At 46.0% G+C, this 15063-nt stretch overlaps 1 protein-coding gene across 1 annotated transcript in view; it reads right to left on the reverse strand.

Moving 5' to 3' along the window:
• The window catches only part of RIOK2 (RIO kinase 2), a 146252-nt gene that overhangs the window by 23372 nt on the left and 107817 nt on the right, over positions 1 to 15063 (reverse strand). Inside the window, exon 9 of the mRNA XM_086960961.1 lies at positions 5318 to 5417. Coding sequence (XP_086817087.1) covers positions 5318 to 5417 — 100 coding nt within the window. The remainder of the gene's footprint in view (positions 1 to 5317; positions 5418 to 15063) is intronic.

A 15063-nucleotide genomic window follows, 5' to 3' on the forward strand; every position in this document is an offset into this window, starting at 1 on the left:
GTCCCAAGTGCCATGCTTTCAGCATGTATGGTCAGAAAAGGCGGCTTTGAACTCAAAGCCTGGAGTTCACTCACCCTCCTGGCTGAAGTGATAGCTACCAGGAAGACCGTTTTGAAAGTTAAAAGCCTTAAAGGACAAATATGCATAGGTTCGAATGTGGAACTCATTAAAATGTTTAACACCAGATTCAAATCCCACTGGGGCATAATAAAAGGAGTGGGGAAAAACATGTTTGTCAGCCCCTTAATGAACCTTAAGACTATAGGAGACCTAAATAAAGAAGGCTGATCAGGCAAACACAAAAATGCCGACAATGCAGACAAATATCTTTTCACAGTGGCCACAGCACATCCCTGCTGAGCCACATGAAGAGAAAAATAAAGAATATCAGAAAGATGGGATTTTAAGGGATCAATAGATTTCTCTCCACACCACTTAACAAATTTAGACCACCTGCATGAATAGACAGACTTGGAGGAGTGTCGCCTGGCCGATAATATAACGTCCACCACGTCAGACAGAAGAGAAAAAGAATTCAGGTTGCCCTATTCAATATCCAGGCATGAAGGTGCAGGCTCTGGAAGTGGGGGTGTAGAACCTGCCCCTCCGACTACGAGAGGCGGTCTACCCTGAGAGGGAGACGGAGCAGAGGGTGTGACGAGAGGTGAAGAAGGTCTGTGTACCACACCCTTCTTGGCCAATCCGAGGCGATCAATATAACTTGGGCCCGGTCTTGGCAAATCTTCCTCAGAACCGGAGGAATCAAGGGTATGGGAGGAAACGAGTCAAGGAGTTGTGAGCTCCAACTCGACTGAAACGCGTCCCCCAACGCTCCCTGCACCGGAAACTGGAGACTGCAGAATGACGAGCAATGCGCGTTCGAGAATGGCAAATGGGCCCACCCGAGGAGTTCCCAACGTCCGAAAGATGTGATTAACTACCTCCGGATGAAGCCTCCACTCGTGGTTGGCAGAGAACTGTCGACTAAGACTGTCCGCACGCACGTTCAGCACCCACGCCAGATCACTTGCCATCAAGCTAATCCGATGGTCCGGAGCCCAGGACCAGAGTCGCAAAGCCTCTCTGCAGAGACGGTACGACCCTACTCCTCCCTGCTTGTTGACATACCACATCGCGGCAGTGTTGTTCGTCAGGACCTGAACCGACTGACCGTGAAGGGAAGAAAGGAAGGTCTTAAGTGCCAAACGTATTGCCCGCAATTCCAGAAGGTTGATGTGAAATAACCTTTCCTCAGGAGACCAAAGACCCTTGATCCCCAGATCCCCCAGATGCGCACCCCACCGTAGGGTAGAGGCATCCGTTATCACTGTGGCCACCAATGGAGGAAGATGAAAGGGCTTTCCTTGAGACAGATTGCCCTGCACGCTACAAGACCGATCCGCTGCAGCTTTTCTGGAGATCCTCACAGACTCCGTGAGATCTCCGTTGTGCTGATACCACTGCCTGCGGAGACACCACGGGAGCGCCCTCATGTGCCAGCGTGCATGGTTGACCAGCAGGATGCAGGAAGCAAACAGACCGAGCAGGCGAAGGACCTTCAGAACTGGAACAACCACTCAGTTGTAAAACAAAGGAGTCATTTCCTGTATGTAGAGAATCCTTTGCGGAGGAGGAAATGCTCGACACACAGTGGTATCCAGTACTGCCCCTATGAACAGGTTGCGCTGTGAGTGCACCAGGTGAGACTTGGGTACATTTATCGAAAAACCCAATTTGAACAACAGCTGGGCTGTAACCTGCAAATGATGACTCACCACGTCTGTAGAGACTCTGCCTTTAACAGCCTGTCGTCCAGGTAGGGGAAAACTGGAATCCCCGACCTCCTGAGATGGGCAGCCACCACTGCCAACACCTTGGTAAAGATTCGAGGTGCAGTAGTAAGACCAAATGGAAGGACCGCAAACTGTAGTGTTGCGATCCAACCGTGAAACGGAGATACTTCCTGAGCGGCTTCAGGATCGGGATGTGAAAATACGCATCCTGCAAGTCGATGTACACCATCCAGTCCTCTTGTTGCAGCGCCTGAACAACCTACGCTAGAGTAAGCATCTTGAACCTCTCCTGTTTGAGAAACAGATTCAAGATTCTGAGATCCAGGATGGGACGTAACTTGCCATCCTTCTTGGGGGGGGGGGTTCAGGAAATACCAGGAGTAGCACCCCTGACCCCTTTCCTGCTCCGGAACCCCCTCTATCATACCCTGTTGCAAAAAGGTAAGAACCTCCTTCTGAAGGAGAAGTAAATGATCCTGCGTACAAAACCCCTGGCAAGGAGGGTAAGGAGGAGGGAATTCCCTGAAGGGAAGGGCGTACCCATTTTCTACAAGATCTAGAACCCAAAGGTCCGAAGTGATTAATTTCCAATCTTGTAGAAAATGGGTAAGTAGGCCTCCCACAGGACCCACATGTTCCAGGATAGCGGATCTAGGGCAGCTGTGCTGCATTACAGGGAGGGGTAGGGGAGGTAGAAGAGGAGGAGGAAGAGGGATGTCGTCCAGCTCCACGAAGGCGACCTCTGCCTTTACCTCTGTAGGATTTATACAAAGGGTTTTGCTGCTGCTGCTGTTGTTGCTGAGGCTGACGGGAACGAAAGGAAGATTTCCCAAAACCACTGAAACCAAACCCTCTTGACTGAGACTGCAAACCCAGGATTTTGCTGTGGCTTTTCTGTCCTTACATTTCTGCAACACAGAGTCAGCTTTTTCCCCAAAGAGCTTAGAACTGTGAAAGGGAAGATCCAAAAGAGCAGCTTGCACATCCAGTGAAAAACCAGAATTTCTTAACCATGCATGCCTCCTAGTAGCAACAGATGAACCTATCACCCTTGCCACTGAATCTGCAGTGTCCAGATCCGACTGGATTACTTGGCGAGCAGCCGCCTGAGAGTCCGCTAAGACCTCACTTAAACTGCTCTGATCCTCTTCCAATAACTTTGGGAGAATCTGCTTGGCAGAGTCCATAAGGGAGAATCTGCTTGGCAGAGTCCATAAGGGCGTGAATATATCTACCCAAAAGACAAGTTGCGTTGGTGGATTTCAAAGCCATACTGGCTGACGAAAAAAACTTTCTTTGCAGATTGCTCAAGCTTTTTTGAGTCTCTATCAGCCGGTGCTTGAGGAAAAGAGCCTACCGACTGCTTTGAGCATGAAGGCTGAACCACCAAGCTTTGGGGTTAAGGGTGAGAAGTAAAGAATTCAGGGTCCCCTGGTGCTGGTCTATATCTTCTAGAGACAGATCTAGAAACAGCAGGAGCAGAGAGAGGATTACTCCAAACTTCTAATATCAGCTCCGTCAGCGCATCATTGAAGGTTAAAAGAGGTTCCACCACAGATGAAGGAGAATAAAGCACCTCTGTTAGAAGATTAGGCTTATATTCAGCCATAGGAAGCTGCAGGTCCAACAGAATCAGCTGCCTTCTTAATGACAACATGATAAGGAGCTACATCCTTACAAGGAGAAGCTTTCTACGATGCAAAATCCCCTTCTGGAGAGACATCCAAACCACTTGCCTCACACAAGTCTTCATACAAGTCTCATAAATTTCGCCTTCTTCCAAGTCACTAGCCTGATATTGCTCCTCTTCAATCAGCCTTTGCGCTTCCCTTCTAAGACGCATCCTCGGTAGTGGCATCGGAGGCTCCATCCACGGCGTCGACGGCTCTGGCAACGGCGTCGAAGGAGGCTCTGTGACTACAAACTGCGTCGAACGAACCCTGGAAGAAGAGACGCCAGATTGAGCCGAGGACTGCTCATACAGCGTCGACACTCTCGGCGCCGGAAACTGCCATGACGGCACCATCGGCATATATGGCATAAAGGGGGCCGGAGAATAATGCTGAGGCACACCCAAATTAAATGCCAAAGGGCCCATGGGACCCAATGGTGCTCCAGAGAGTCATGTAGCTCTGGTAAAAATACCATACATCGCATTTATGAAATGCGATGGATCCGAACCCGGCGAGGGAACGAAGGATACTGCGCCGGGTCGACTTCCTTACGAGGAGTCTCCGAAGTCGGATCCACTGGAGTCACAGGTGGAGCCTCAGGAGCAGCAGGAGACTCTACCTCTACTGGATTCGAAGCCCCATCCGAAGCCGGAGAATCAAACGGCACCGGAGACTGCGCCAGAGTACCCACATAAGGAGACCTGACTGGAGACCCAGAAGGCGAAGGAGAAAAGTCCTTGACACGACGTCGAGGAGCCGGCGAAGGAGACTTCGAAGCTCGAGACTTCGCCGAACGACGTCGAGACTCATGCCTCTTCTTCTTCTTGTGCCTTCTCTTGGATCCATGCGAAGTCGACGACCTCGACTTTGATCTTTTACGACTTCTTTTCTCCTTTCTCACCTTGGACATGTAGAGCTTAGCCTCTCTTTCCTTCAGCAGCTTAGGGTTGATCTTCCTGCAAGATGAACAACCTTCGACATCGTGATCACTCGAAAGGCACCAAAGGCAGTCATCATGCGGGTCAGTGATCTACATGGGACCTCCGCATTCCTTACAGGGCTTGAAACCCGACTACCTAGGAACAGACATAGTCGAGAACAGAATCAATCAAAGTCTCGAAAAACAAAGTAGCAGTAGGAAGATAGGAGAGTCCCAGAAAATCGATTAGCTTTGTAGCACGGAAAAAAGGAACTGACGTCATCAAGCCGACGTTGTCTTCTTATGGCTCCGGTGACGTCATGTGGAGTCGCGTGTGGAGCCATGACGCTGTGACGACCTTGTCAGCGCAGAGAGCTACGCAAAATTTCCAGAATGCTGGCGCAGGGGGATATTCATAAGGTGAGGAATCCACAGGCAGATGTATCCATCAGAAAATGCCTTTTACGTACCACAAAAATACACCTTTATATTAAATAGTCTTGAAAAAGCCTTTGGCCTCCAAGACAAACATGCATGCCAAAACAAGTACTAGCTATTTTGAAGCATCAAAAACCGTACAAGCACTGAATCTGAAGTTTGAGAAAAAGAACAAGAAAAAACATGGTCCTCACATACTTCTAATTATTTTTTTATTCCTTATTCAATGCTGTAACTACTTACAGCTGATATTAATTTGGTGAACCATACATACCGCTGTAAGATCTATATGCATATAATATTCGGAGGACTTGAAGACATTATACACTTTATTCAACACTATTCTGTTGTTGGGGAGACAATCTAGAAAAATATGAATACCCTGCACATCTTAATAATTGCAGTAACTGTTAATGTAATTGCTGGCCACATATTACAGTCTATTAGTTTACTCGATCAGTGGGCAGAAGGAGAACTGCTCGGTGTGTACTTACTGGTGGGATAGTTGAACAGCTCCCAACGCTGCCGCCAAATGACATGCCGCTTTCAGTCCGTCTTCTGTGTTCACTCACGTGATCCCTGCTGCCTTCGTCTCTGGAATATACAAGAACATGTCTCACAATGCTTGCTTCCTCAGCAGAACTCCTTGGAGGTACATCTAAAGTGTACACACAAATTCCCACAATCAGTCATGAGTACGGACCTATAAAGGTGATGTAGCACAGATAAACTGGGTTATGTCAGAACTAGTAAGGTATGATGAAGAGGTAGGGAGAGCATCCGGTTTTTGTATTGTAAGTCTCCTTCCAGAAGTTTCTACCCCACTCCTCTAGGCAACTGTACTCTGCGCCACCAACCTGTATTGTGACATATCAGCAGGCATTCTAGAATGCCAGCTGATTGAGTGTCAGTTGGAGAAGATCTGCTGGGGAGTCGACACGCTGTGTGCCACTGCGCTGTCCTCCCATTTCTGCTGTGCTGTTTCCCTTACAAGAATAAACTTTCTAAACTAAAACCTATGTGAGAGTAATTCTTCATAAGAATGGCGACGATTCCAGCCACCAACGAACCAGCGCGTATTGAGGCATTCCACCGCTGGCATTACCTCCACTGTCCTTCAAGCAGCTTTCTCCAGAGGGGCCGTGTACTTGTGTTCTATCGCCAGCTGAGCGGTTGTTCCCGATTGAACTTTCAAGCTCATTCGTGAGGTAAATTTTGCCTTCGGCATAGTGCTCCCTCAATGACGTCTTTGTCACGCATGGTGCATTCCATTCCGGCACTTTCGTGAGGAGACGACTCACTTCAGCTAAGTGCGCACAAAGCTATGTCATTGCCACGCAAGGTGCGTTCCAAGTTAGCTTTGCACTGGCGGCAGCTACCGCTTCAGTTTCTTGTGGAACGTCCAGTACGGCTAACATTATCTAGTGGTGACGTCAGTGAAATGCACAACCATCTAACGGCAAGCGCAACTTCGTCGGTCTGCCATCTTTAATTACTTTTTTTTTCTTCTCTCAACGCATCGTATTTACAGATTATTGTGCATGTACAGCGTCTCTTCACCACACTGCTTGGCTGCTCGGTATATCTCCCCCAATCCTTATTATAAACATTATTATCTCTCTACATCCTGCCACCTACCAATCCTGTAAGAAAAGGTGGATTCTTACCAAGGCAGATTCTAAGGTATTTTTGTTCTTGAATTTGCTTCGCTTTTATTCACATTTTATTGGCAGGGTGGACAGACACATTTACGCATTGTATTTGGTGGGGGCTACCATTTCACTGATATTTGTGAATTCACACCCATGTAAAATTATTTGTGATATCCAGTAGCTGGCTAAAGTTTTACCGTTCAACCACAACCCCACTATGGCTTCTGATAATGTGTATAATTTATCACCAAACACAAGCATTTTACCAGCAGCAGGAAAGCCTGTATTAAAATGAGTTATGGCGTGAATATTTCACTGATTACATTTCTACATTCGATGTGGAGGAGGAAGACTTAACCCCTGCGAAGAAAACTAAAATTTTACTGAACTGCTTGGGAGCTGGTGGGTTCAAAGTCGAATAAATAAAAAAATCAGTTCAAGTGATCAGTGGGACGTACATAGTATAGTTGAACTACGACTAAGGGTGTAGCCGATTCAGGATCGCCAAATACTATTGTTAATAAAGAGGTGTGGGACAAAAAAAGTATGCATTGTTTGTGTCACAAATTAACCCAACCTGATGTTTCTCTTGAAATGAAATGAAAAATTCCACTTGTATAGCGCATAACCACCCGGAGGCCTCTTAAAACATTCACCGGCGAACCAATTGAAATTTTGGGCTACAGAAAATTGAAATTTGTTTTTTAAAAATAGAGAAACCATAAGCAACTTGTATGTTTCTGCTACTGGTCCTTCAGTATTGGGTTGGAGGGATCAGGGCAAGTTAGGTTTGTCCTAAATCCATACAGCCCTGAACCTGTTTTACTTATGCAGGCAGAGGATAATTTAGGATCAGCCATGTCCAAGAGATTCCCCAAGGTTTTTGACGGAAGCATTGAGAAGCTAAACGGGTTTAAACCTAGAAAACAACTCAAAGCAAATGCAAAGCTCTGCATACACAAGGTGAGAAATATTCCCTTCGCATTAAAAGAAGTTAGATTACAACTAGAAGTTTTACAAAAAGCAGGGGTCAGAGGACCCACTGAACTCTGAGTGGGCTGTGCCACTGGTCGTAACTAGGAAGGCCAATGGAAAGTTCAGACTATGCATCAACATACGCGACCTCAATCAGAGCATCCAGGTGGACCAGCATCCTCTACTAGAGATCAAAAAACATGCAGTGGTTCTCTACCATTGACCTCACGGCGGTCTATCATTAGGTATCTCGACACCCAGACAGCAGAAATGTAACGACCTTTCTATCACCTTTCGGTTGTTATAGATTTAAGAGAGTTCCCTTTGGTTTAGCGTCTTCAGCCGCAATGTTCCAAAAAAGCATACAGGTGGTATTCAAGGGCTTTGAGAACCTGCTCATCTTTCAGATGACATTTTGGTTATGGGTAGAAGCAAAGATGAGCACGACTGAACTTTGTGTAAGGTATTGTGCAATTTACAGGAAAAAGGTTTGACAGCTGAATACAATAAATGTACATTTGCAACAAGAAAAACAAGGGACATATTTAGGCCATGAAATCACACAAGAGGGTATCAAACCAAAGAAAGAATTGTTGGGGGCCATAAGAGATGCTCCAGTGCCTAACAATAGAGAAGAAGTGCTAACATTCGTGGGGTTGGTGGAATTCTATTCCAAGTTTGTGACAAATCTTCCCACCAAAACTTATGTTATCAGACAGCAGTTAAAACTTAAGAACACATTTGAATGGCCCACGAGTGCCAAAAATGTTTTGTCTCTCTTAAAGACGATATTTGTAATGCCTCTGCCTTACAAGGTTTAGATCCCAATTTACCTAGTATTGTCACTACTGATGCTAATGGAAGGGGCATAGGTGCTGTGCTCACCCAGAAGAACATGTTAGATGGTGAGGTCACCATCGCTTTTGCCTCGCGCTCTTTAACTCGTACTGAGGAGAAATATTCTGTAATTGACTGCGAGGCTCTTGCGTGTGTCTGAGGTCTGGAGCACTTCGCTAATTTGTTTGGGGTAAGAAAGTCTTATTGCGGAGTGATCATAAATCCCTCACTAAAGTATTAACCACTAAGGGGATGTATGCTGCCTCACCTAGACTGGCTCGCATGTCGGTGAGACTGTTGGATTTCAATTATGATGTGCAATAGGAGACAAGATTGCAGGCGTTTTGCTCTTTTTTCCCCTACAGAGAAAGTTTGAAATGTGTCGATTAAATGCTTCTAACCTTGGTTTCTTCCCAGTAGGCCCATACTGAGTGTTTTCTTTTTTATACAAGCAGGAAACTATTGGGGCAAAACTTATGATAACATTATGGCTATGCCTGTTATTCTACTAGTTTAAGGTTATTTCAAAATGAAAAAGCAGGAGAGGGAATGACAGAAAAAGCTGGAATGGGAGTAAATGAAGAGCACTCAATCGAACTATTGACCCAGGAGGTTAGGTCACGGCCCCTCAGGAAGAAGAGAAAACAGAGTATAGAAAGTCTCCTACCTTTTGCCCAGTGTTGGATATTAAATCTAATACTTCCATATAGAAAGGACTTGACATGGTAAAGGCTACTATGATAAAAGGCTACATATGCTGAACAAGCATGAAAAGCGCATGAAAAGCTGCAAAGTGCTCTCACTAGCCATGTTGAGCATACACTAATTTTAAAATACTAATTTAAATCCACTAGCAGTTTTCTACTGTAAATACTTTGGCGACAGATTGTAAATTTGATTGAAAAGAGCTGTTATAACGTAGAGTTTCAGAATGTAATGAAAAGTAAAAACGTATGGATAGCACATTTCCAGAAACAAAAGCATAAAGGGAGTGGCTGAATAGGTAAATACCTTAGACCTTTTCGGTATAGATTAAGATGAACTTAAAAGGGCCACCTGGATTAGAAAAATGTGAGTTTTCATGAAATTACAAAATACATTAAACGTAAGGTACATTCAGGTATCTCTAAACCAAGGGCAGAAAACAACAGTTCTTTGTACAAAGTATTTTTCCTTGTTTTCTGCCCTGCATGCTTTTACTCTGCATCTTCTCTGTATGGTTAGTCCTAGTTTTCTGCTTGTCAAGCAAATGTTCAGCAAGGGTTTCACGTTCAATGACAGAAAAAGATACTTACCTTCTGTAGTGATATTTCTGGTGGACCTATACAATCCATTCCTCACTTTAGGGCTATCATCAAGACTAGACTGATCAGGAAACTTTTTACCGCAGCAACAGCTCTTCAGATCCAACAGGTGGCGCCATGAAGCTTGAGCCACAGCTTTGCCCGCCCAGGATGTGGCAACACAAGTACATTTAAGGTGGGGACTAACCGTTTTAGTATCAGTTCCTGGTACTTTTTCTACATCAAATTGAGGCAAGTAGAGAGACATTGAAAGAGCATAAATGCCAGCAATGGAGCTGTTGGACCAGGCATGAAGGCCAGTGTAGTGTTGGTGAGTATGGAATGACGGAACCTTTGTGGCACCTGATGGACTCAGTAGAACTGTGACGTAAGCATTAGAGCGTAGTGAAGTGAATGCAGGTTTAAAATGTAGAGTTTTCGGTTACAAACAGGAATAAAGATGTGTTATACTAAGCTCTGTGTGTGGCGTAGTCATTGACGAGTACCCAGGCTGGGCAGGACGCTACTGCCAGTCAAAGATTTTTCTTGGTCAAAGCACAGCAGATCTGAATGCAAAGGCTAACCGAAAACGAGACTGGTGCTCAGCTACCACTTTGCCCTTCTTAGATACAGAAAACCGCACTTGGAGTCGACCACCCACCCTTCCTAATGTATGTGGTAGTTTTAATAAGACACTACATGCCTGGAAATTTGCTGAATTTGTGCTGTATTAAATGACTGTAGGAAGATATTTATGTATTTATTTATGTTTGGTAATCTATATTTTGGAGACTGTTTTTACATGAAACTGTAACATAGTTAGCTTGCTTCTACATACTTTTATGCTCGCTACATGGTTTGGCAAGTATGATGGTGTCAATATATTCAGAAATATTGAAATATTTCTCCCTGTAAGGTCAGATATATAAAAGCTGCTTGTACGTAAATTGTTAGTATTCTGTCTCTTTCGCCTCAGTAGGCTAATGCACTCACTGCAGAGATCTTGGTTTGACCCTGTGGATAATGTGGCATTATTGTTTAAATGTAGAGGGTGGAAGGGATGACCCACAAATATGTTGGAGGGGAACATTCCCCACTGAAGATCTGGGAAAATGGGGTCATAAATCTGAACCAGAGGCTAGAGACTCCCCTGATGCTGGTGCTACTGTTTCCGCACGCATGACTGAAAAGTTCTCATTCGCCATCTGGCATGTGACAAAAAACAGGATGCATTAGACCATTAGGCCTAACAGCCTTAAAGTTGTATAATTGGAATTGGTGTCCAAGCCAAAATCCTATCCAAAATGTCTGCAATTCTCGGAGAAAGTGGAAAAGCACAGGGGACTCAATCTTCACTAACAGTCATCGAAGTATGTTAATACATGGACTCCAGAGCTCAATATTGAAGCTGCCAGCACATGGGTAAACCCAAGCGATGAGGTCACCAGGCTAAATGGCAAAACTGTGAACAAGAATTAGTTACTTACCTGTAATCCTAGTTCTCATCCAGGGGTATACTCATCAAAGTCATAATCTATGAATAATCCCCGCCCAAGTGCGGGATCCCAGAGCATATAGAAAATACATATAAATATATATGTATATATATATATGTGAAAACATATTTGCCGCCTAAAACATTTCCCAACTGGCAAAATTTGCCGCAAAATTACATACATACAGTAGTACTCTTCCAAAACCTAAGGAAGAAAGAGAGCAGAAAACATTTGTATACAACAATGCTTTATTGCCCTAGGAAAAACCTGTAATTGCAGGCATTTGCCAGTAGGCTGCAGTAGAGTATAAAGCAAACAAAGAAAACTGACACCTTGCCTTTAAGGCAATAGAGTAGGTGTACCGTGCCTTTAAGACCTGAAGGCAATCCCCTGCTCCCATGGTGCACCACAGGTGACAGTTGGGTCAGTTCTTTTTGGAGGTGCATAACACCTGAGGAGATCCACAATAAAACATCTCATAACTTTGTAACTCTGCTCGTCCGGGGAGGTGGGCGGGAGCTTATGACTTTGATGAGTATACCCCTGGATGAGAACTCGGATTACAGGTAAGTAACTAATCCTTCTCATCCAGGGGATACTCATCAATAGTCATAATCTATGAATAGATTAGCAAGCGCATACCCAAAGTCTCGCGGACGAGCAAGAAGTATAAAAACTTCACAGAAAAGACTAAGACATATATCGCAAATACATCTTATGCAAATAAATTCCTCAAAGAGGCCTGCCCAACTCTGGCATCGGCCTGAGTATCTGAGTCCAGGCAATAATGGCGGGTAAAGGTATGAACAGACCGCCAAGTTGTCGCTTTACAAATTTCAGAAATAGGAACATTACGAAGGAGAGCTGTAGTGGAAGCTTTCCCTTTAGCAGAATGTGCATGCGGTTTACCCTGTAAGTTCTTGTTAGCTAGTTGGTAAGCTAAGGTTATACAGGAGACAATCCAGCAAGAAATGGACCTTCTAGAAGTTGACAGGCCAGTATTAGTACTGCCATAATTAACAAAAAGCCGGTCAGACTTTCTCAGAGCCAGGGTTTTTGACAAGTAGAACTTTAGGACCCTCCGGAGATCCAGAGAGTGTAATGACCTCTCCGGGGGTGTGGAAGGATTAGGAAAAAAAGTAGGTAAGGTAATAGACTGGTTGATATGAAAGTCTGAAACTACCTTAGGCAGGAAACTTGGGTGCGTTCTTAAGACCACCCTATTGGCATGAAAAACTGTGTAAGGTTCCTTGCAACACAAGGCCTGGATTTCACTGACCCTACGGGCAGAGGTAATCGCCACTATAAAAGCAGCTTTCCAGGTCAAGTGCTGCAAAGAGGCCTTATGTATAGGCTCGAAAGGAGCACTCATCAGCTTAGTCAGGACAATATTAAGCTCCCAGGGAGGAGAGGGGGACCTCACCGGTGGGAAGACTTTTTTCAGACCTTCTAGGAAATCTTTCACTACAGGCATAAGGAAGAAAGATGTCTGATTAGGAGACTTCCTATATGCTGTGATTGCAGCTAAATGAACCCTGATGGAGGGGTATTTCAGGCCTGATCTCGCTAAATGCAATAGATATGGAAGAATCACCTGCTCTTGGCCATGTACCGGGTCAAGAGAGTGCTCATGACACCATAAGAAGAACCTCTTCCACTTGAAAGTGTAGGACTTCCTAGTGGAGGGTCGCTTCGATTCTTTAAGAATAGTCATGCAGTCTGCTGGGAGGTCTAAATGTCCATACCTGATGACCTCAGGAGCCATGCCGTCAAGCGAAGGGAAGGAAGGTTGGGGTGCAACACCTTCCCCTGGTCTTTGGTCAACAAGTCTGGACGGCATGGTAGGCGCCGGTGAGGAACCTCCGACATCTGAAGAAGATCGGGGTACCCCCACTGGCGTGGCTACTCTGGTGCTATTAGGATCATTCTGGTGTTGGTCCTGTAGAACTTCTGAATCACCGCCGGGATCAGAGGCAGGGGAGGAAAGGCGTAGAGTAACGTCTGCGACCAGCTGATCAAAAGGCCATTCCCCAGTGATCCCTGTTGGGGGAACCTGGACGCGAGGACGGGGCATTTTGTATTGGCCGCGTCTGCGAACTGGTCTACGTCCGGTACGCCCCAACACCGAAAAACCTCTTGAGCCACTTCCTCGTTGAGCACCCAATCGTGCGTTTCTACGAAGATTCTGCTGAGGCAGTCTGCTTGGACGTTTTGAATTCCTGGTAGATGAACTGCCACGATGGACAGGCCTCTTGCTAGGAGCCAATGCCAGATAGCTTGTGCTTCCAGAGACAAGACTCTTGACCTCGCGCCTCCCTGTTTGCTCAGATAGAACATAGTTGTCGTGTTGTCCGTCTGAACCTGGAGGTGGTTGGTGCGCAGAGCAGGATAAAGAGACTTGAGAGCAAGATGAACTGCTCGAAGCTCCAGGAAGTTGATATGGTAGCCTTGCTCTACCTCGGACCAAAGGCCTTGAACTTGGAGTTGGTCCATGTGAGCACCCCAGCCTTGAAGGGAGGCATCCGTGACAATTGACTGAGATGGAGGAGGACGATGGAATGGCACTCCTCGGAGAAGATTGGATCGTTTCAACCACCATCTGATCGAGTCCCTGGCTTCTTGAGGAAGCAAGACCCGGTCTTCCCACTGATCCGATCTCTGAGACCACTGATCTTCGAGGGCTTGTTGTAGAGGTCTCATGTGAAGGCGAGCATTGGGCACAATGTAAATGCATGAAGCCATCGATCCCAGAAGAGAGGACACTTGTCTGGCTGTGGGGGCCTGATTGTCCAGAAGAAGGCGACCCTTCAGGAGCATAGATGACAACCTCTCTTCCGAAGGACACACGCTTGCTTGAAGTGAGTCCAGAGAAGCACCCAGGTAGTGGATCCGCTGGGAAGGGTTGAGAACTGATTTCTTCAGATTGACGTGAAGACCCAACGACTCCATCAGTTTGAGGCAGAACGACAGATTGTTCTGAAGCAGCGACGGGGTGGAGCTCTTCAACAGCCAATCGTCTAGATATGGATAGACGAAGATCTTTCTTTTGCGGAGAAAAGCAGCCACCACCGCCATGCACTTGGAGAATGTCCAAGGTGCAGATTTCAGGCCAAACGGCAGCACTCGATATTGGTAGTGACGACGTCCGATCTGAAACCTTAGAAACTTCCGATGCTTGATTGACACTGGTATGTGGAAGTAGGCGTCCTGCAAGTCGATGGCACACATCCAGTCTCCCTGATGAAGATGTGGGAAGATCTGGTGGAGGGCGAGCATACTGAACCTTTCTTTTCGTATGAATTTGTTTAGCCTTCGAAGATCTAGAATGGGCCTGTATTCTTTGACAGTTCCTCGTTTTTGAACCAGATAATATCGTGAGTACACTCCTTGATTTTTGTGAGTTGAGGGAACCTCCTCTATGGCCATTTTCTCTAGAAGGACGGAGACTTCGTCTTGTAGCAATTGACTCTTGTAACGTGGAAGATGTTGCGATTGGGGGAGAACCTGCGGAGGAGGAGATTTGAACCTCAGCAAGTAACCATGCTGCACAATATTCAGCACCCATCTGTCTTTTGTAATGGATTCCCACTCTCTCAGATGATGAGAAACACTCCCTCCCACCGGAGTGGAGGAAGCAATGGCTCAGGGCTTAGGAGGTTTCTTTGAGGAGGGCTGCTGTCTGTTATTGCCACCTCTTCCTGTGCCAGGACAACGCTGCTGGAACTGCGTCTTCCGCGGAGACTGGGATTGCCACTGAGGGGTTTGAACCCTCTGTTGGAAGGACTTCCTGTCTCCTTGGCGAAAGCGTTTCTTGAACTCCTTGCGCTTTTCTAATCCCACAGCTTTGACGGTGTCCATTTCTGCCTTCATTTTGGACATTTCGTCGTCCGTGTGTGGACCAAACAGAGATTTTCCATTGATGGGCAAATTCAAAATCTTCTTCAGGGAGTCTGGTTTGAGCCCTGTCAGGCGGAGCCAGGCCGAACGACGGGAACAA

The sequence above is a fragment of the Lissotriton vulgaris genome, chromosome 3_1 (assembly GCF_964263255.1).
Source record: "Lissotriton vulgaris chromosome 3_1, aLisVul1.2, whole genome shotgun sequence".
In the NCBI taxonomy this organism is placed as follows: domain Eukaryota; kingdom Metazoa; phylum Chordata; class Amphibia; order Caudata; family Salamandridae; genus Lissotriton; species Lissotriton vulgaris.